Source organism: Typopeltis vanoorti, chromosome 11, assembly GCF_054136105.1.
Source record: "Typopeltis vanoorti isolate ZY-2024b chromosome 11, IOZ_Tvanoo_1.0, whole genome shotgun sequence".
Classification (NCBI taxonomy): domain Eukaryota; kingdom Metazoa; phylum Arthropoda; class Arachnida; order Uropygi; family Thelyphonidae; genus Typopeltis; species Typopeltis vanoorti.
This window is the reverse complement of record NC_143559.1, coordinates 37667339-37691665: the sequence shown is the minus strand read 5'-3', so window position 1 is coordinate 37691665 and position 24327 is coordinate 37667339. Positions and strand designations below refer to the sequence as shown.

The following is a 24327-nucleotide window of genomic DNA, read 5'->3' as shown; positions in this document are numbered from 1 at the left end:
AATGCAGTGCCATGGCTTGAGAAGCTACAAGGAAAGAATTTCAGTTTATTGCATGTTAAGTGATCAGAGATTGTTTGAGAGAAACAGTATCAGATTGCATATCCAAGGTCATGCGGATTATACCAAGTGTGAATTAATTGGATGAGTAGAAATATAAAACAAGAGCTACAAAAAAAAAAAAAGGAAAAAACACTGTGGAGGAAATATAAAGAAAAATGTGATGAGCATGCTAATGAGCAGTACAAAGTGCAATCAAGAAGGGTGACTAGTATGGTAAGAAAGGCCAAATCAGATTATGAGGTAAAATTAACCAAACAGACCAAAGTAAATCCAAAAGAGTTTTTTCATTGTGTAGCAAGTAAGAGATAAAATTACTATGGTGGGGCAACCATAATCAATGTTGATGGTAGGAAGGTGACAGAAGCAAAAGAAATTGAGTTGTTAAGCGATCATTTTGATAAAGGAAATGACTACATCACGATACTGTGGACTTTGCAAAACCATTTGACAGAATACCACATGGAAAACTGTTACAAAAGTTGGAGCAAATGGTGGATATGATGCTTGTAGCATGGATAGGGGTGTCTAACAGACACTAAAGAAATATTATTATTATTATTATTATTATTATTATTATTATTATTATTATCCCGGGCAACTCCAAGGAGTCGACAGACTCATCGAGGGAGGCCCTAACATCATGTCAAGAACAACTATTTGACATTCACACAGTATCTATCATACCTTGCCTTGAACTCATTCACGGTCGTAGCACCCACAACAGACTCTGGAAGCTTATTCCACTCATTCACCACTCTCCAAGTAAAAAACTTAGCTCTAACACTCTTGCCCAGCTTCCATGCATGGTCCCTAGTCCTCCTACTACCAGTCCTATTTTCAAAAATATCTTCTGGATCAATCTTACAGAAACCCTCAGTGATTTGAATGTCTCAATCATACACCCCTCCTCTGACTATCGACCAATTTCTGCAACCCACAAATCTTCAACCTATTCTCCTAAGGTTCATTCCACAGACCTGCTATCATCATCTTGGTCACTCGTCTCTGGATCCTCTCCACTTCCTCCCCATCACGAAGAAACCCTGGTGCCCATAACTGGGCACAATAGACCAGATGGGGTCTTATCAAGGCTCGATACAGAGGAATAACAACTTGTTTGTCTCTGCATGTTAAAGTATTTTTCAGAAGCCAAGTGATTTGATGAGCTGATTTAGCCACTTTTGCAATGTGCCCCCTAAACTTCAATTCCCTATCCACCAACACTCCCAAATTGCTGGCCTCATCAATCTCCTGGAGTACAGTTCCACTACTACTATTCTTTTCACCGCAAAATGCATAACCTTACACTTTGCCACATTAAATTGACATCCATTTTTCCTAGCCCAGTCCTCCAAACTATCCAAATCATCCTGTAAAATTTTGACATCCTGTGCACTCACAATTGCTCTACCCAACTTTGCATCATCAGCAAACAAGTCTTCCTCTCAAATCCCTTCCTATATCATTGATGAACAAATTGAAAAGTAGAAGTCCAAGAACAGAGCCCTGTGGCACACCACTAGTCACAAGCCATCTTTTAGACTCAACTCCTGAATAAACCACTCTCTGATATCATTCCATCAACCACCTTCCTATCCATCTCACCAACCCTATAGCCATCCCCATCTGCTCCAGTTTACTGATTAGGGTTCCATGTGGTATCCTGTCAAAGGCCTTGGCAAGGTCCAGTAGAATCACTGTAAACCCATTACCCTTATCAAGTTCAGCCGTCACTTTGTTATAAAACGTGAGCAAGTTACTGAGGCATGATCTACTTAGTATATGGCGGAATAGAATTAAGGTGAATGAGGGTAACCAGTGGAGTGCCTTAGCACTCTGCACTAGGGTGACCACTCTTTAATTTGTATATTAATGACATAGTGGAAGATTTAAAGAAATGGCATTCAGTTGTGTGCTGATGATGCAAAACTGTGGGTGACAACAGTTGATAAAGGTGATGTAGATATCATGCAGGACGATTTAAATGAATTGTCACTGTGGACAAAGGACAGTGATTTTTAATTTAATGTTGCAAAATGTAAAGTTATGCACTTCAGGATGAAAAAATTGCATACTGTGTATCACATTGATCGTACTAGATTGTAGGAAATTGATATGGCTAGGGACTTGGGGATAATGGTGGAGAGAGAGTTATGAGAAAGTTCGGAGAGCATATTGCAAAAGTTGGTAAAAGAGCCCCAGTGGATTACTTGGATGTTGAAAAACGCTGAAAGATAGGGAAGTTATTATCCCTTTTTATAAGGTTGTGATTTGACTGTATATTGACTGTTATGCACAGATTTAGTCACCTGGGTTTCTTGGAAATCAGGAGCTGGTACAGAGGATTCAGAGACAAGTGACCAAGCTGGTGACAGGTTTGTGGAATGCCCCTTATGAAAGATAGCTTGAAGGTCTGTGGGTTGCAAAGTTTGATTGATAGTCAGAAAAAGAGGTGACATGATAGAAACTAATGATATTAAAGGGGTTTTATAAAATTGATAGAATGGAAATTTTTCAGTGTATGACAAATAGTTGGAGAACTATTTGTCATCCATGGAAATTGGGTAAGAGTGTGATTCGTGGAGGTGTGAACTAGATATTTTTTGTGTGCAAAGTAGTGAACAAGAGGAATCGATTGCCAGAATTAGTTGCAAGTGTCTTGAGAGTGAATGAGTTTAAGGAGACATGATAGGTTTTGTGGTATAAACATTAGTGAGTCTCTGAATGCAATGGAGATACCATATAATAATATATACACTGCTGGGGAAGAAATCAGTGAACCCCCCCGTGGACAAGGTACATCATGCCATGTAGCCTAATTTGTCAACAATTGGCTGAGTATTTGCAAATTGTTAACAAATTGGGCCATCCCAGGTCAATAATCAATGATACCATAGTGATATAGAAGTGCAGGGAGACAACCACATTGGACAACCCACCACACTCAACAAACATGACTGTAGGATGCTATATGAAGGATAATATGTAAAACCACCATTTGTAAGCTGACATTCAATGCAGAGTTCCGGAAATTGACTAGAACTCAAATCTGAACAAAAACATTCAGAACCAACGCTCACAACATAGGTTTCCGTGTTAGGGCCACAATATGCAAGCCCCATGTTACCTGAACAAATGTGTAGCGTCATCTTCAGTAGTGCAAAGAGTGTGTACAGTGGGACATGGAAGCTTGAAAATCTTCCATGTCTATTAGAGTGACGAATCACACTACACACTCTCCCAAGCAGCTGGACAGGTGTGAGTATTGCAGTTCTCGGTGAATGCCTCTTGCCAGAGTGCTTAACTCCAGCCATGAAATTTGGAGGTGGTGGTGGATGGTATGGTCCCGTTTTTCCTAGTTTGGAATACTCCTCTGTTTGTGGTGCCATGAACATCGAACTCAGAGAGGTATCTGAATGTTCTGAACATTGCAATGCTTCTTACTTTGTGGCATTTCTATGGAACTGACCCTTGTCTCTTTCAGCAAGATAATGTACCATGTCATAAGGCTGCTGTAACTGCATTGTTTGTGGACATGAATGTCACCATACTTGACTGTCCTCCACAGAGACCTGATCTCAACCCTATTGACCATTGTTACATCATTGGTTTCCTATAAATACACTACTATTATTTCTCCTGTGCCAACTAAGAATAAATCTCTTAACTATCTCTCTAGGGTCCGTTTCCCTTTTTGAACTCTGATGATATTTGTTTGTTTTAGCTGCACCAGTCAGAGCTTTAGGACAGAAAATTCTTGTCCAAAGAAACCTTCCCAGAGTTCAAGTGTTACCTAACCTTGTTGAAAGAATTAAGTAGCTTAAAATAATCTTAGCATACAATCATGGCCTAAATGCTCTTAACTTTCTTTATATTCCCCTTGTGCATAGATCCGTAGTTTTATGAGTGGTAAAATCAGTCTCATGCTCAGACAAAACTCAGGCTTGCATGGAAAAACATGTTTATTAAATGGTCAAAGAGATTACAATTAAGTTTAACACGTCAAAGGCAAATCATTTATATTGTTGTGTCATACATCCTGGCTTTGAATCCGCCATCTTGTTGGAACGTTATTTTTATTTAAATTATCCGTTTTTTATTTTTTTTATTAATTGTGTTGGTTGATTACTGATCCAAATATAGAGAAATTTATATTTTCCTGTGCCACCCTATATTCAGATTAGTCTATATAATATAGTGGAATCAGTCATCAACTAACTTTTGCAATCTCACTTTTCTACAGGCCTTAAATGATAATTAATATTATCATTTAAGGCTTCCGCAAGGTCCGATAAACTTTATGAGCGGTGCAATGAAAGAGAATCAGGCAAACACCAAATTGGAATCAATAAAACAAAACATTTAATGCAGGGTTACATAACATGTACATTAAGTATAACTTTGAAAACAAGATAATGCAATTCAGCTTAGTTCAAATACTCATAACAAACATAAAACATGAGGCATCAGACATCCAGCTGTCAATTTTACATTCTTCCGAATAATTAAAATTGGTTCACACAGTTCAATGTTACAGAATCTTACAGTAAATATTCTTAAAGTAGAATTCTCTAATTCTCTCTTAGTCAACAAACACTTAATTGAGGCAGTTATCACTTCAAGGGGGAAACACTTTAAAGCTCCATACTTCGGCTAATTTTAGTAGGACTCCACAGTTAATGTTAAGTTATATCGGATGGAGCTAACTCTTATTTCTTCACGCTGAAATATTAAGAAAAAAAATGGACTGCTCTTACTGGGTTACATCCTTTGCACATTGGATTCACTATAGGTGCACTTAAAACTGAAGTTAACTATCACTTTGAAGTAACACTATTCAAAAGGAATCTTCACTATATAACTGAAATATTAAACATAGAGCTTCACAAGTCTTGATGCACTCGTTTCAGGTAATCTACTTATTCCTTATTTTCTTCTACGCATTAATTTCAGCTTTGCACTATTCTTCCTCAAAACAATTGGAATTCGACGTAATTTTAGAATTCCGTAAAAAATATTCCTAATTGCCTATTAATTTTCCAGTCCCTTCTTAATTTATTTATGGCATTTCCAAATTCCCTTTACTGTCACCCATTACTTCACTCCGTGCTGTCCTGAATGCTTCTCTCCTTTCTTTACTTTCGTTTTCCAATAAAATACCTTCATTCTTCCTGCCAAAATCTGGTTCTAGCCAGTCCAGCTCATATCAACTCCTTCTCCCTTCGAATACCATAGCTCACGCTCCACGCACGCACTATCTAAAATTAACTCCTTTTCCATGACAACAGCCAATCAAATTCAATCAGAAGAATTACATGAAATTACTTTCTCTTTCAGTAATGTTAAATAAAAAATATCATAGTTCACATAGGGTACATTAAACTTACATATATACATTCTCTTTCAGAAATACAAATAAAGAAATAATCCATAGTTCATATAAATACATTCAATCATAATAAACACAAATTCTATAACATACATGCACAGCTTCTTATAATATTATTATATAATAAAGTAAATTAAAAGAATATTTTTATACAGAGCCTTTTTATTACTATTACATTACTTCAGATTATATTATTAAATAATAATAAACAAAATTCAATTTATTCAATATGAATAACACACTATAAGCAAGAGACAAACAATAAATAATATTTACAAGTCTTGCCTTTGACATGGAGGATTATTTTGGATTCTGAAAGAAGTATTAACAATTTTCATTTCTCTTCATTTAGAATCCAACAATATCATTACTAAATCACTAGTTAAGCAAATAAGAAATTTTCAATCTGACAAGCATGCCATTCACATTCCATAGGTAAATTAAGTTCACACATAGCACAAAAACATAAGTTCAATTTCTAAACTAAATTTTTTGTCATTTGACTACTTCACGTTAGATTAGGAACCGTACAATCTTAAGTTCTCAGACTACCAGTCCAATACAGTCAGTAAGTCATTGTACATGGTCACTGTAAAGTTCTCTTTCCTCCTAGTCAAAATCTTGTTCCTTCCTTTGTCTAAAGCTAATTATTACATAGAAAAAAAAGTTTTCAGTACATTACCACCCTGATGTGATGATGTTGTGATTCTTTCATCCATCCTTTGTGAGGGGATACCTTTTTTCTGCTACAGTAAGTTGCTGCTACGCGGAAGCCACATGCTCGTCACGAATTGGGTATTTTTCTTTGCTGGACACGCTCATCTCCTGGGTTGCTGTCGTTAGCTCGACCGCAATCAAAGGGAATCCGTTGCTGTCTCACATCGGTAAAACCTTTACCGATGGCCCGAATTTTGAGAACTGCTGTCATCTCGCATATAGCCTTGTCTGACTCGCATCAGTCAGCAATGGGAAAAAGGTTGCAGCTCGTCGCCGTCGTCAAGCTTCCTTCTGGTCATCATCATCGCTGGTCTGCACGAGAAACAGGAACAGGCAAAAAAAAGGCACCTCAAACACGTGTGAACTCGGAAAGAAGGTGGAAAGAGGGTGCTCCTTCATAGCACCCTCTTTCCGCCTTCGAATCTTATCCACAGCGCCTTCCTATTCGCTCTTACGAAGTGGCATCACTCCTCTGCTTCGGGGTTTACATCATCGGCGGTGGTCAGCTAACAACCTTTGGAGTTTTGTTAGTACTTAGATACACATTCTTGTATAGAGCACAATTTAACATTAACACTTTAAACAATATATTTATTTTAGACATGCAAATGTTTTCCTATTTTTTCATTTTATAAAGAAAATGTGACATGTTCTCTCATATAATATGCTTACTTTGCTAACAGTACAAGTATTTTCTTACTTAGTATTGTGTTTTAGTTAAATCTTGAATGAATGATTTCTTTCTTGAAAGAGTCCTCATTCAAGATCTAACACCATCTATGAGATGAACTGGAGCATCGGGTGTGGTAAAGGAATGTCCATTCCACAACTGTCCAGAACCTCATTACATGCTTACAGGTAGAATGGTCAAAAATTCCCATTGATCACTATCATATGCTTGTGGAAAGTATGCCCCATAGGATTTCTGCAGTCATCGCAACAAAAGGGGATCCTACATCTTAAGGTTGGTGCCATGGCTGTTTATTCCTGACAGTATGGTGTCCATTGAATTCCTTCCAATCAGTGTGTGTGGACTATATATATATATATGTAAATGAGTTTTTTTTACCTTGGGAATAATGTATATTAGGGTTACCAAGTAATTTTATAAACTTGGTTATTTTACTCCTAATCCCAAGTAAGCAAACAGTTAAGTTTGCGCCTGAATGTAGTTCAAGTCTAAAGGAGGTGCAACACCAGGCAACTCATGTGTTGCACTGGTGTTCCACCACCTTTAGACTTGAACTACGTTCAGGCGCAAACTTAACTGTTTGCTTACTTGGGATTAGGAGTTAAATAACCAAGTTTATAAAATTACTTGGTAACCCTAATATACATTATTCCCAAGGTAAAAAAACTCATTTACATCTATATCTCCTCCAGAGATTCTTATTAAAAATAAAAACACCTTGTTGCAACTTGTATAGGTAAAGTTGATAAGGCTCTGTATTACTAAAACCTTGGTATTTAGGGTCTAGCTACTCGCTGAGGAGACCTCAAAAAAGGTTGAAACCGGCCTGGATAGTGACTCCACACATAATGTATTGCAGTATACATGTCTTAGTGAGATGTGCTTTACATTATGGAAAATACTAAGAATAGTGATCAGAACCTTACCCACCTTTACAATTGAGTTGCACCACATTTAGACTTGAACTACGTTCAGGCGCAAACTTAACTGTTTGCTTACTTGGGATTAGGAGTAAAATAACCAAGTTTATAAAATTACTTGGTAACCCTACTTTGTGAAAATGTGTGCTGGCCTGACATGAAAGGAACATAATAAATGTTTAAAAGAGTGCCTACTGGAAGTGAAACACATGCATATATATGTCTGTCATGAATGTGTTAACAAAACACTCATGTTCGAGTATATACTTCACTTACAGTTTAGCAAATAACACTCATTGTTTCCACTTCAATATTGATGTCATCAAGAAAACTTACATATACACAGGACACAAGCTACATGACACTACACAAAAGTAAGCTATATCTAAATGCTTTGTTAATCATTTACACTAGCCTGACCTCTGGTGAAAAAAAATTAAATATGTATATAAATAATTATTTAAGTAATTGGCATAAATAAAATGTTTTATATACATAAGTATAATGATATACTGAGTTCAAAAAACAATTACAGTAGAAGTACATCAAACACATCTCTAACGTCCTCTTATCTTTTCTGGTGTTGGGGTTCTTTTATCATGTTCTAGATACTATTCACTTTTTAGATGTGTCCTCCAGATATACAGTATCCACATTATGATGGCAGAACCCCAAGACAAGAAAACCTTAAGACAAGAGGATGTTAGAGCTGTATTTGATGTAGTTCCACTGTAAATTTTTAATCATCTCTATTATTATTTTTATATGGCCACCTCGATGGAGTTAGAAGACTCATCGCAGGAGACCCAATCTATCATACCTCTCATTGAAACCCATTAACAGACAAAGCACTCACAACTGACTCTGGCAACTCGTTCCACTCATTCACCACTCTCCAAGCAAAAAAATCTAGTCCTCATGCCCTTACTAACCACACCTTTATTCGATTTCCAGGGATGATCCCTTGTTCTGGTCTCTCTTGCCAAGTGCTGAAAACATTTCTCCTGTTTCTATCATATCCCCTCTTTTTCTCCTATTAACTAACTTCTACAGTCCACATACCTTCAATCTATCCTCATAGGGATGATGAGTGACCAAAATGGTCACTTGCCTCTGAATCCACTCCACTTCTTCTTCTTCACACTCAAGAAATCCATGAGGACCAGACGAGCACAGTAATCCAGATGTGGGCATATCAAGACATTATAAAGAGGAATGACAACTTCCTTATTCTACTTGTTATTGTGTTCTTCAATAGCCAAGTAATCTTATGGGCTACATTAGCACTATGTCCTCTAAACTTCAACTCTCTATCTACCACCAACCCTAAATCTCTCGTTTCATCTATTTCCTGGAGTACAGAGCCATCAATGTGATACATGGCTTGAAATCTATTTATCCCAAAATGCATAACTTTACATTTCTCGACATTAGACTGACATCCATTAACTTCTGCTCATACTGACAGCCTATTTAAATCGCCCTGCAAATTCTCCACATCGCCTCGATTAACTAATACTCTACCTAATTTCGCATCATCAGCAAACAACTGAATATTTCCTTTCAGGTTATTTCCCGTATCATTTATGTACAAATTAAACAGCAATAGCCCCAGCACTGAACCTTGCAGCACACCACGTCACCTGTTTTCGCCTCAATTATGTCCCTCCATATACCACTTTTTGATATCTGTCCAGCAGCGCCACCCTCTTCTCCACTTAACCAGTGTCATATCCATTCCTGTTTGTTCTAATTTACATAACAGAGTTCCATGTGGTATTCTGTCAAATGCCTTTGCAAAATCATTGTGTAGTCATTTCCTTTATCCAATTCACCTGTTACTCTATTATAGAAAGTTAATAAATTACTAAGGTATGACCAACCCTTCATAAAGCCATGTTGACCCTCATATGGCATATTTGTATCTACCTACTCTTGAATTCTGTTTTTAACCAATTTTTCTATTACTTTTACCACCACGCTTGAGATACTGATTCGTCTATAATTTTCTACTGTAGTCTTAGAACCTTTCTTGTGCAAATTAATTATTTTGCCTTCTTTACACTCCCTTGGAACTCTACCAGAGCTGAGACTTAACAGACTAATCAAAGGCATTGCAAGTTCCCTTGCACATTCTAGCAAAGCCACATGCAATATCTGCATCTTCCATAGTCATTCTTTCTCTTACTTGCCACATAATGAAAGAACTCTTTGGGATTCCTTCTGCAATATCCTAAGAACCTCCAATTCATCCACCTCTATTCCCTCATTAGTCTGTCACATTGGTTAAATCAGTAACCTCACTAGGATGATATATCTTTGCATAGTTGTCGCTCAGTAACTCAACTATTTTATCCACTTCTGTCTCCTCGTGACCATCATCACTCATTAAGGTTAATCTTCTATAGTCATTCTTCCTCTTACTTGCCACATAATGAAAGAACTCTTTGGGATTTCCTTTGGCCTGCTTGGCTTTCTTGCCATGCTAGTCACCTTTCTTGTCTGAGACTTATACCATTCATGAGTTTGCTAGTCACTTTATATACTCTATACAGCATTTTCTTCTTCTGCAGTTCATGCTTAATGATATTCCTCATCCATCTAACTCCTACTCGATTAACCCTCCTTACCCTACATATGCAATTTAATACTACTTCCTTTAGATCACCCTTAACTATATCCCATGCACTACTAACATCCTTAACCTGCAGTGTTTTATGCCATGTATACAGATTTAAGCTTCTTCTTCCTAACCTGCCTTGTAGTTCCACAAATATGCCTGTTGTTTTACAATCTCCCAAGTCAAGATGCATGATCATGACACCAATTGGAGGCAATATTGTTACCGTCACCTTGGTTATGGATAGTTCTTCTGATCCTATGACCAGGTCCAGTAATATCCCACTCCTGATCCCCTCTATCACATGCTGCCTTAAGTAATTATCTCTCAGCAGGTGTATAAATTCTATTTCCTTCCTGCCATGTAATCTTTCTTCCTTCCAGTCTCTATCTTCATAGTTGAAGTCCCTCCTCCCCCCATAATAATCGCTTGACCTGTACTCATTGTACTTATTAGGTGATGCATGTCTTCCAGATCATCTGAAACTCCCTGGCCTATAGCAACAAACAACAACTGCATATTTTGTTTTACTGGCCTTACTATTACACCAGATTGCTTCAGATGAACAGCTACCTTCACACCTATCTGCTATTCTGTTTGGTTGCAATTCATCTGCTGTTCTGTTTGGTTGCGATGCATCTGCTATCATGAGCAGTACTCCTCCACTCATCCTATTTTTTCTCTCTTCCCTGAAAATACTAAACCCTTAACATTCAATCCCTGTAACTACATCACCATCTGCCATTAGCCAAGTCTCGCTAATGCCTATAACTCTTGGCAATGTTGCACTAATCAATGCCTAAAATTCCTCCCCTCTTGTTCTTGATACTTCTGGCATGAGTATATAGAAACTGCAGCATCTCTTTAGTCCCCCACCCTTCTTTACTTTCTGAATTGACTACCCTATTCAATATTTTTTCTTGAGAGACTAGATTTCTCACTTGGTCATTATCACGCTCACTTGCTTCATAGGTGCCTTCGCACAAACTCACTTGCTTCCACCCTGAATTTGCACTCTTCAGCATGCTCGGTGAACAAAGGTCTCTCAAGACGCCTAACAGCCAAACCATTTAGATGCAGTTCATCAGTATTGTCAAACAATCAAACACAGACCACAAATTCTACTTCGTTCATTTTGCATATTCTACGTATAGACTTATTGGCTATCAGTGCCCTCCTCCTTAATTTGCTTCAATCATAGCATGGTAGAAGACTTACAATCTTCACCTTCTCGCTCTTCAGTTTTGCCTCTTCTGACAACTCCTTTGCATCCTCCCTCATAGAATACTTCTTGCCTCTCAAATCATTTGTACCAACTAAGACAATCATTTCCTTCGACTTACTGTTTTGCATCTGGATGTCGTGGCTAATATTGTTAATTTTTGCATCCAGGAAACACAATTTCATCATACTTTCATTATGTACTCCCCTGAACTGTACATAATTTTCTCCTTAACTTATTTTTCTTGTTTGTTCAGTTGGTCTTTATTATTCCTTATGATCACCTACTTCTTTCTTTTTTAGCCCTGCTAATCTCTTGCTGCTTCTGCAATTTTTCAATTTTGCACTTTGTCCTATAAAGGATAACATTTAAGTGTGGTAGTTCTTTATTAATATCCATTTCATTCTTCTCTATTTCCACAGCCGCACGTTCGACATTCACTATTTGTTGCATTCTCATCACCTAACAAACACTTTCTTTTAAAACATTTAATACGCACTCTCTCTCCAGTTTCAATTTCCTTCCACATATTCTTTAATTTTCTCGATGAATACATTTCATGTATATTGCACTGAATAATATTCTCCAAATCAAATCACTAGACAACATGGTCTTTGCGGTCATTGTTCATTACTTTGGTGCCATGCTGACAATATTACAATAAACTGTTATAAAGATACAAAATACTCTAAAAACACATTATAATATAATGTGTTTTTATAAAAACACATTATAATTGTAACCACTTGCACTTTGTCCTATAAAGGATAACATTTAAGTGTGGTAGTTCTTTATTAATATCCATTTCATTCTTCTCTATTTCCACAGCTGCACGTTCGACATTCACTATTTGTTGCATTCTCATCACCTAACAAACACTTTCTTTTAAAACATTTAATACGCACTCTCTCTCCAGTTTCAATTTCCTTCCACATATTCTTTAATTTTCTCGATGAATACATTTCATGTATATTGCACTGAATAATATTCTCCAAATCAAATCACTAGACAACATGGTCTTTGCGGTCATTGTTCATTACTTTGGTGCCATGCTGACAATATTACAATAAACTGTTATAAAGATACAAAATACTCTAAAAACACATTATAATTGTTGGATTCTAATTATGTAGAAAATAGAATAAATGTTGTTTGATTCAGAATCCAACATGATTTTCCGTCATAAGAACTATATTTGTAGATATTATTTAATGTAAATAACATAAATTATAATTGATATTATATAACTACCTTAATTATGTCAAATATTTAATTGCTTAATCAAAGAAATGTGTTAATGGTAAATAGATTCTGTATTAAGTGTTATTAAGCTGTTTTATTTATTGTTTTGTCAATATTCTAAGAATTTATATTTGTGATTTAACTACGCATTTATTGAAATGCGATCATTCTATTTATTCCTTTTGTGAAAGCTTAATGTTATGTAATAACTCAATGTAGTTGTATAGCGTAATGTAACATTCGCGAGAATGTTTACGTCTATCGGTTGTCATGGAGACGCGTGAAAATAAACGGGCGCGTGTGAAGGGAGCGTTTGTGGAGAAGAGAGAAAATAGATACGTAGTTGTAAGTGGGAAGTCGGAACGGAACTTTGGAACTATAAGGTAGCAAGGAAGTAAACTAAAGAAGTAGATGTAATTAAAAGGTTCTTAGGGAAGAATTGAGTAGATATTTTTTTTCATAAGTGAATCTTATAGTTGGCTGAAAGCAAAGTCAGCCGTGGTAATAAAGGAAATTATTGCCGTAATCGGATAATTAGAGAACTGGACATTCAAAGAAGAATTCTGAATAAATCCAGTCAGTCTACAATTACGACTTATTTCTATACTACGAAAAAAGGAATTGTACGGAGTTAAACTAGTTGATGAATGAAAAATAAGAATAATTAATGTACCTTAAAGTTTTTATCTGGAGTTTTGAAGCACGATTAATGAGGCTTAGTTATAACCTTGGAGAATTTTTATAAATGTGTTTCGCAAGTATGATAAATACAAATTGAAAGTGTGCTCACAAAATATTGGAAGTACTGAAGATTATTTCTGGTAAGGACAGTCACATTAGTTTATTTCAGTGTATGAAGATTTAAGTATTAGTTCCGTTGCGCTGATTGTAACATTAACTGTAGCTTACCATCGAGGCTGAGAGTTGAAACTATAGACATTGAAATGATATCTACCGTGGTTAGTGCCTGTTATGAGTTAGTCGTAGAGTGTAGCTGAGAGACACAAGGAAACTGTTTAAATACGAATTTCTATTGTAATAAGTTGAGTATAGGAACTTTGTGATTCTGAAACTGTGAAATTGTATGTGAAAGTTTGGAAGATTGATTTATTGTGAATGACTTGACCTGATGTACTAGCTTGACTGAGTTATCATATTTAAAAGTGGAATACATGTATTTTGTTATATAACCATATATTAAATGTTTTGTTTGTTAATTTAAATATTGTGTTTGCCTGAATTTCTTTTTACTGCACCGTTCACAAAAATTCGGATCTAGCGGGAATCCCAGAAGGAAAGAAAATAAATACCATCGACCTGAATGAGTGAAAAGACGGCTAACTAATTTTGAATTAATCTTACTAATTCATATAGACTTATCTAAGGATAGAGTGGCGCAGTATAATAGAAATTTCTCTACCCTTAGATCAGTGATTAATTTGCAATTAGTTTTCCTTTATTTTATGAAAGTGACTTTTAGCAAGATGGCGGATTTAGAACATAACATGAAAATAGAACGTCACGACATAATATAATGTGTTTTTATAAAAACACATTATAATTGTAACCACTTACAATATAACCTCGAACCTTCGAACCAATTTATTATTGTCATTATAAATATTATTATACTTATATATATATATATAAAATTATGTTAATTAATAATTAAATAAGTTATTTATTTTTATAAATATGTATGTTTTTAATATTTTTCCCCCATTATATTTCAGGCTACTGTGTGAACAGTTAATGAAGCATTTAGATACAGCTTACTTTTGTGTATTGTCATGTTGCTTCCATCCTCTGCATATATATTTTTCCTCATGATTACCTCGATATAGAGGTTGAAATGTTGAGTGTTATTTGCTTATTTGTAAGTAAAGTAATTACTTTAACACGAGTGTTTTCTCTCCATAAATTCTACACAGTGAGTGCTGACCACCATGAACCTTGAAAGAATGAAGTGTTAACAAAATAATTGTTTCTTTCATTACCTCACATCCCTCTCAATATACAGAGTATAGTAATTCTATTATTATTATTCCTTATTTCCAGTGTACCTCAGAAAAAATAACCAGTACTTTGGAGAAATATAATCTCTTCACTGCTATGAAGCTGGCAGTGCCCTTATCCACTCTTCTTCAATTCCACTTCCTCCCTTCTCTGTTCTGGATGCAGTTCCTTGTTGCATCTTGTCATATTATCCATTTTACAAGAGTGCTAAATTACACGACCTCTTACAATATAACTTCGAACCAATTTATTATTGTTATAAGTATTATTATACTTATAAATCTTCCAACATCCACCTTGGGGAATACGAGAAATACATATGCAACTGCAATCATGGTTTAGCTGACACTTGGATACCTGGCATAGAATCAAATAGAAAAAAAAAAACTTTATTTCGCTGCAGCATGCAAAGCTCAATTTTTTTTTTTGTTGTTGTTTGTTTTAAATCAGCAATAGATTTAAAAAACCAACCTAATTTAAATAAAATAATTGCACATTAAACTTCCCATGATTTGGAAAACATTAACTAATAAACAACACCATTAGCCTTCTAATCGAACTTCTTCCATTTATTGTTTTTTGTGTTAATTAACATTTTATATTGTATCCTAGATGATATCTCTGCAATAGATGAAATATCGAAACAGTTAACTCTGTGATGTATTCATTACATTAAATGTAATTATGTTTACAGAAAACCACCCAGAAGAAGACCAAGATCTTGGTAGATTGATGCATTTAGAATTAAACTAGACTGAAATAAATCTGAGTATTGGAGTCATGACTATATTATAAGACTAATTTTGAGGAAAATTGTCCATAGAAAGTTAGTAATAATGTAAACGTTTCATATGCTTTCATTGTATCTTGTTTTTTTTTTTTTTTTTTTTTTACTTTCTCATTAGTTTGCCTTCCATTTATTTAAATATTCATATATATGACCAGCTTTGTTGATGGAAAAATAATCAGATATTTGTCTTTGTGAAGATAGTTTTACTCTTAGCAAAACTGTTTAATTTATAAGTTTTTTATTACTCAGCATAATGAGGTAATATTGGTTGCTCTATATGTCTGACAGTTTTCATTCCTGTAAATCTTATTTTTTTTATATTAATATTGCTTAATTGTTCATTCTATTTTTTTTTAAAAATAGATATTTGTTGTAATGGAAAAGCTTAAAGGTGATATGTTGGAAATGATTCTCTCTAGCGAAAAAGGACGATTAAATGAACGCATAACAAAATTTCTGATATATCAGGTAAGATTTGGCATCTGTAAAAATTTGTTCTACAGCTACAAATCATTTATCCTTCATGTAGTCATGAATAAATAGCAGATCTTTTTCAAAAAAAAAAACAAACTAACTGGCTAACCTTCACAATGGAAAAAATGACTAAGGTTATGCATTATTCTCTCATTGAGTTGTATCATTATTCTATTAAATTATCAAGTATTATTATTATTATCTGAGACCTCTAGGGAGGGAGGCTATAAATCACCCAAACCAGCTGTCATACTGTAAAAAGATTGTTTATTTTATTTCATCTCTATAAAGATTGTGGAACACTGAGTGTTTATTAATTACACAAGGGTTCAATCCTGATTGGTGCAATGAGTTTTAACTATTTCTTTTAGAACTGGAAAATTATTGACTCGAGACCAAATAAAAAATATGTACATTTAATAAAACTAAAACAATATATACACTTTAAATAACATTACATAAATAGCTACAAAATTAAGTGGATCCAAGGCCTTCTAAAATAGATCTACAGGTTAGAGATTTTCTTATCCAAAAATATTAAAATCATTAATTTCTGACTCATTCTATAATTAGATTGTTTGACATATACTTAATCACATCTACCAGACTAAACACCTTGTTTTCACAGGACACTGTCAGAGACAGTTTCCTTGTTAGGGCTTTTCTGAAAATGTAAACATTTCTTCTTTTCTGTGGGATCTTTTCTTATCTCCCTTATATAGTATGCAATATTATTCCTCCTGTCTCACTGAAGTATAAATATTCTTACCTCTTGCAGTTCTATTTGACACACAATTTATTAATTTTTGTACCAGAGCAAGACGTTTTCTTCTACTACTTCATGAACAACATATCTAAGCTGAACTCTTCATGTTAAGCCACTTTACAGTTTCAAATTTCATCAATTGCTTTTTCCATGGTAATCCGGTGTCCTTAAGACAGAAGATGAAATTTTCCATTCAGCGTTTCCTCGAACATTGAATTCGAACATAGACTGCAATATCTTCTTTTATTTACTAAATACTTGTTGACAGTCTCAACTCCTCCAGTTTAAAGACTCACAGTTCTATAATTCCTTCTTGGAATCTTCTATTAATATTCTCCCGACTGTCACATAAAACTTAAAAACTTTCTAGGAATAAAATTTCTTCGCTCTCCATTTTTAAAATTGCTTTTTCCACAATAATTCAGTATCCTTATTCATCTTATAAAGCAAACTATTTCACTCATTCACTGCTCTGTGAGAAAAATCTATCTCTTATCCCTTTTCTGGACTGTGAACAAACTTCCATAGATGCCCCATGTTCTCTCCTCACCTTCCATATAGTGAAAAATTTCGTCAGATGATATCCTATAATACCCATTCAGAAGTTTATTGATCTCTATCGTATCACTCCTCTTTCTCCTGTTAATCAGTCTGTAATCCAAATACTTGCAGTCTTTCTCATAATCTAAATCCCATAATCCTGATATAATCTTCGTAACTCTTCTTTGCATCCTTTCCACAGCTTTTTATCCCCTTGGAACCCAGGAGACCAATTCTGCACACAATAATTCTGGTGTATTCTTATAAAGGCCTTATAAAGAGGCAAAATGACTTCCTTATCGTTACATGTCAAGATTTTCTTCAACATCACAATTATCCTCTGAGTTGTATTTGCAACTATGTGATCTTTGAACTTCAAATTCCTAAGATTCCCAAGAAAACCAAGATTCCATCAGGCTGGCAGGTGACTAGTGTGTCTAGGAAAGGGAGGCTGTTTTTTTCCTCTTTCTCTAGGGTGAACTTGATTCTGGGGTGTTGGTTATTTAAGTGTGTTAAGAAGGAGAGGAGTGTGTCAGAGCCATGTGGCCAAATAGCGAACACATCATCTCAGCTTCCTTATTCACAAATGTCCCACTCAAAGAAACCTTAGAGCTAACCCAAGCTAAATTTCCTTCCAATATCTCAGTCCTATTTCAGTTCACTATGACTTCAGGCTATTTCGTTTATCAAGGAAAATTCTACAAACAAATACAGGGGAGAGCCATGGGTTCACCACTCTCCCCACCCTTGGCCAACTTTTTTATGGAGACTTTTGAAGAGAAAGCCTTAAACTCTGCCCCCACTTCTAATCCTAAGTTTCATTTAAACGTTTTTTCACTTTTTCTAATTCTCTGGTCGATTTTCTAATAATTTATTTTAATCGAGATATTTCCAATTTCAGCTTATCTTAATTAGGATAAGCTGAAATTGGAAATTATCATCACTTCAGCAACGCTTTTGCTCATTGGGAGAAATGCTCTTCTCAGTAGTAACAACTCAATCTTAGACACTGCTGTGCTGTGATAAGTTTTTGGTGCCATTCTTAAGAGTAGTAAAAACTAATAATATTTGTATAATTATGTTATTAAAATCTGTAGTGCAATAATTACACTAAAAAACTACAATAATAGACTAAAAAAAAAACATTCAATAAATCAACAAAAATCACTGGTCTTTCAGGAACTTCCTAACAGCACTTCATTTCACCAGATAGCTTTGATCTCAAATATGAGAAAGCTGGAGTATGCTGGAGAGAGCAATAATGAAAGTCACACATCCATTAACACAATGTATGTGTAATTTCGCAAATTACACACACATCTGTGGTGTGTAATTTGCAAAACATGGTGTGTAATTTCCTCACCAACCTAACTTTCAGATTCTTAAGATAAAATGGTTGAATACTGGCATTGTATACTGTTAGTATCATGGTTGACTAATTATTTTTTTGGCATCCACCCAAAAAAGTATTGCAATTCTGCATAGTACATTAGTACAATGGTTAGAATGAGATTATTTATTTAAACATTTGTTTTAATTTTTACCTTTCTAGCTTTCATATAATATTTTTCAAATGATTGACCAACTATGATTATTCTATTATCCTTTTCCACATTTGATTTGTCATCTTCACTAAAAATTATGCCTGAACACTTTAAATGTTTTATCTGACTAGGTTTTCCATTGAGAATACGGTTGACTCAATGTTTCAGCAGTTTTTCGGGATTTGTTTTGTTTTTTATTGCTGATATTCACACAAAATGCAGCTTATCATATTTGGTGCAGTAGGATGATAATTTTCCCTGACTTGATTATGACGCGTTACTTTTGCTTTAAAAAAAAAGGAATACTTGGAATGCAGTTCCTGCCTTTTATGTAATGAACTTTTACATGTTACGATTTTCATCATTTGTTTCTGGAGATTGTGATTGTACATTTCACTTGTCAGTTTCACAAAGCCATATGCGTAAATAAATAAATATCACCTAAAGACAAGGCTGATGTCCTGTCTTTGTTCTTCTTATCCAAATCCTACATAGATGACCATGACAAATTACCTCCTTACTTGTCTAGAACATTTAATCTCTTATCTCCTATAACCTTCTGCCAGAAAGACATTAAAAAAAAAAAAAAAATCTTGGATACTACAGAAGTAGCTGGTCCTGACCTGATGGAATTCCACCCATTGCTCAAAAGATGTGCTCCTGAACTAAAACCTGTTCTCTGTCCTCTATTTCATAAACTGTACTCAGTTGGCATCCACCCTTCTGCATGGAAGAAAGCTCATATACAACCAGTTCTCCCCCCCCCTCCCAAAAAAAGGTGATAAATGTTTACTATTGACCCATGATATTACTATATCATGTTAGTTTTATCTAAAATAATGAAAGTTATCAACAGCCAACTTCAGCACCTTGAGAACTGCAATCTAATTAGTAACCACCAGTACGAAATTTGCCACTCTAAATCCACAGATAAAGTTCAAAGGTATATAATTGAGAGGAGACCTGCACATAGCCTTTAAAGGAATGCGGAGAACTGACCAGGGCTTCTGACCTAATGTCCAATCCTCACGTTCTCGTGGTGCACCCTGTTGGGTATCTACTTGGATACTGAACAAACGAGGATGGGCTGGCAATTTGGGATTTAGCCGACCAAATTGTATTCTTATTGGCTTAAACCAAAATACAAAATTATGGTAAAACATGACAAAATTTCATGCCGGATGGGGCGTCGCCCAGTTAAGCAAGGCCCCCGTTGTTTTCACCAGAGAACCAGGGCGAACATCGAAAAGTCAGCTACTGGAACAAATCTGAAAGCACACCCCAACTCAACATCACCAGAGTTAAAGATCGGTACTATCAACATAAGAAGCCTGAATGGCAAAGAAATGGAGCTAGCTGAGGAATTAGATAAGTACCAGATCGACATAATACGGGGTGATTGAAACAAAAAAGACAAAAATTGGTGAGATCTTTCTGAGCAATAAATACAAAATGTTATATTCAGGCAATAACAATCAAGGAAAAGAAGGAGTAGCCATAGTATTCAACACTAAATACGAGGCTAATCTTCTTGAATGGCAGGCAGTCTCAAGTAGAGTGATGTGAGCAAATATGAGAATGGAGAACTGGACAATGACACTTATTTGTGCCTATGGTCCCACAGAAGGTTCTACTAAGGTAGAAGTGGAGGAATTTTTTGAGGCTCTAGAGAAAGCTACTGACACAATGAAAAAGGAAAAGTTGGTCCTTTTTGGGGATCTAAATAGCAGAGTAGGAAGTGATTGTGAGACATACAAAAATATTTTAGGAAAATTTGGAGAAAAGAGCAAAGCTAATAATAATGGCAAATACTTGTTGGATTTCTGCTCAGGACATGGACTGGTTATTACTAACATCATGTTCCAACATAAAAATGTGCACAAATTCACTTGGAGAGAAGAGGCAAGGAATAAGAAAAGTCTCATTGACTATGTTATTGTTGATAGTGATGTTTTTCTCCTTGGTGCAGGACACCAGAGTGTACAGAGGATTTGAAATTGGAAGTGATCACTATTTAGTCCTGAGCAGGATAAAATTGATTTTTATATTGAAAAGAATGACATGTAAGGAAGTTTTAAAGCAAATAAAAGTTGAGCAGCTCTCAGATGCAAACTGTAGACTAAAATACACAAAGATTATTGAAGAAAAAAATGAAAGAGTTTGAGAACAGGAATCAAACCTTGGAGATTCAGTGGCAAGCCTTGAAGAAAACACTGATTGATTCAGCTAGAGAAGTATGTGGTGTGGTCTGCAAGAATAGAAAAATCAGAACTCCATGGTAGACAGAGGAAGTTAAAGAGGCATTGAAGGAAAAGAAGAAAGCATGTCAAAGGTTTCTGGCAAATAAGTCAGCTTGTGCTCTTAGAGAATACAGAGACAAATGTAAGAATGCTAAACACTGTGTAAAACTAGCTAAACAAAAGTCATGGGAGGACTTTGGCAAGAACAGAAAATAAATATCAAGTAGGTGGTAAGATATTCTAGGTTGTTGAAGAAGCTTAGAAATTGAGGAAAGAGTGCTGTAAAAGGAGTTAAAGATGATAAAGGTGACATGAAAACGGGAGAAAAAGATATCCTTGAAGTATGGAGTAATTACTTCGAAAAATTGCTTAATGAAACAAGCAGTGATAGCACAGTGGTAAAAAACACTTGGAGATTCACTAAGGAATACATATCCATACTTGAAGTAGAAAAAGCCATAAAAAGGTTTGAAATGTGGAAAAGCAGCAGGAGTAGATGATATTCGACCAGAAATGCTGAAGTATGAGACTTTTATACCACCATAGTTCAGAAAGCCTGGACAGAGGGACGAATTCCCGATGACTGTAGTAGAGCTCTCATAATACCCATATATAAAAAGAGAAATAAAACTGAATGTGAGAATTAAGAGGTATTTCTCTATTGAGTGTTCCTGGCAAGATTTATGCCAGTATACTTGAGAAACGATTGAGAAGAATTGTGGAAGAAAAGCATGGCGAAGAACAAGCTGGAATCAGGCCAAATAGAGGCTGTCAGGATCAGATCTTCACTTTACAACAAATAGTTGAGAAAGCATGGGAATATAACAAAGATCTGTATTTAAGTTTTGTCGATTTGGAAAAGGCATATGACAAGCTGCCAAGAGAGAAGCTATTCAATATGCTTCAGTTATATGGTGTCAGTGGGGCATTATATCAAGCAATACTTAGTCTTTATTTGAGTTGTAAGTCAGCAGTTAGAATTGAAGGAAGTACAGGAAGATGGTTTAATGTTAAATCTGGTGTGAGACAAGGATGTACATTATCTTCTCTGGTATTAGTTATCTATATGGATCACATTATGAAGGAAAGTGGTATTAAACATGATATCAAAATTGCAGATGTTAATGTCAGCTGTTTGCTTTATGCGAACGATGTTATACTTCTAAATAAATCCGGTACATGTCTGCAAGATTCTCTGACTAAATTGAATAACTGTTGTAATAGATATGGTATGAAGGTCAGCAATAAAAAGACAAAGACAATGATCATAGGCAGAATCGTTGAAAATGTTGACTGTATTGTGAACGGAGAACCTATGGAACAAGTAAAACATTTTAGCTACTTAGGCACGATTTTTAGTGAAGATGGTAAATTAAATATGGAAATAGACAACAGAATCAACAAAGCTGGTATGGTAGGAAGTCAATTGAATAAAGTCATATGGAATAAGAGAGAAATTAGTCAGAACACTAAGTTAGCTGTATACAAGATAGTGTTCAAACTAGTTTTAACTTATGGATCTGAGAACTGGGTTAGAAGTAAAACACTTGACCAAAGACTAGAGACCGCAGATATGAGAGTCCTGAGAAAGATTAGAGGCATGAACAGATGTCATCAATGGCAATATCATATTAAAAACGAGGATATTAGGAAAGAACTTGACATTGTCAGCATCCAGGAATGCGTTAGCAGAGCTAATCTCAGGTGGTATGGTCAATTAAATAGAGTGGGCAAAGAAATATTAGCAAAACAAGTGTTCTCTGCCAGGTTGGCAAGAAAACGACCCAGAGGAAGACCAAGATATAGGTGGATTGATACTGTACAAAGTGCTTTAGATGATAGAAATATAAGATCTGATAATGTTGGAGTCTTGACAAGTAACAGACTGATTTGGAAGAAAATTGTAGATAGGAAGTTAGTAATGATGAAATTTTTCATGTAATACCATCATATCCTGTACACACCCCTTGAGGATACATGGCAGGAATTTGATGATGATGATGAGAAAATTTGTATGCATTTAGGAGTGTAACATATTCATACTTTCCTAGAATTGAAGATGCTTTTCCAAATCTTGCAGGATAATCAAACTCTGAATTACAGAAAACATTTCACAGCCAAGTGACTAAAGGAGAAGATTAAAATCCAGTATTAACTAGGATAATGATAAATAACAGGGAAAAGTATACAAAGCTAAACAAAATGATAAGAAATGAAACAGTTAAATCCAACTGAATTCTGAAGGAGTGTGAAATGACTGAAGAAATTCAAAGAAACAATATCAGAAGTGCTTTTCAAATGATAAGCAGATTAACAAAATCTTCCTCCTTCGTTTGCCTCTATCATAGCGTGGGAGGAGACTTAAAATCTTTATCCTGTCTTTCTGGTCATTAGTGCTAGCCAAAACATCTTTCACAGTATCATTTTGCACCCTTTGAAAACTCCCATATTATGGAGAGTTCGGCAGATATGCACTGAAGTGGGGAAGCAGAACACCAGAATTGCATACTTGTGAAACCAATATGGACAAAATGAATTATCAGACCACATGCATGACACTGTACATGCAGTTAGATTGAGAAAAAATCTGTTAGCCAAAAAAGACTGATTCAAAAGTATCATTCCTTTTAATCCATTATTCCTTGTCTTCATTAATTCTGAGAATTTGCCTGTGCTTTTTACACAAAAATCCTAACCTTAACAGGTTAGGACTTTTGGTGAGTTCTGGGACAATTGAAAATTTTGAAAAAATGTAAGTGTAAATAAATACAAAGTTGAAATAATTTTATATGTAAAATATATGAGAATTCTCACACAAAACAAAATTGAGCATATCTAATTTCTCCTTCCAAAAATTATCTGTGTTAATGAAGTTGAACAAATCCAATATTTCACGTCATTTGTGCTGTTGTAAATAAGATTCCAAATAGATTGCATTTGTCTGAGCTCAGGTAGTATATATTCAGAATATTTGTTATCTATCACAATAAGCATCTCAACGAGTGCTGTACATCAACAGATGCAATACCCTTCGACACTTTCTGCACATGTCAGAAGGAGAATCCATTCCGATAATAGGGTAATCAATCCGTCTTG

At 35.2% G+C, this 24327-nt stretch overlaps 1 protein-coding gene across 1 annotated transcript in view; it reads left to right on the top strand.

Annotated features, from left to right (window-relative positions):
* The window catches only part of LOC150101447 (serine/threonine-protein kinase D1-like), a 384746-nt gene that overhangs the window by 218762 nt on the left and 141657 nt on the right, over positions 1–24327 (top strand). The window contains exon 16 of the mRNA XM_090400796.1: positions 16031–16135. Coding sequence (XP_090256922.1) covers positions 16031–16135 — 105 coding nt within the window. The remainder of the gene's footprint in view (positions 1–16030; positions 16136–24327) is intronic.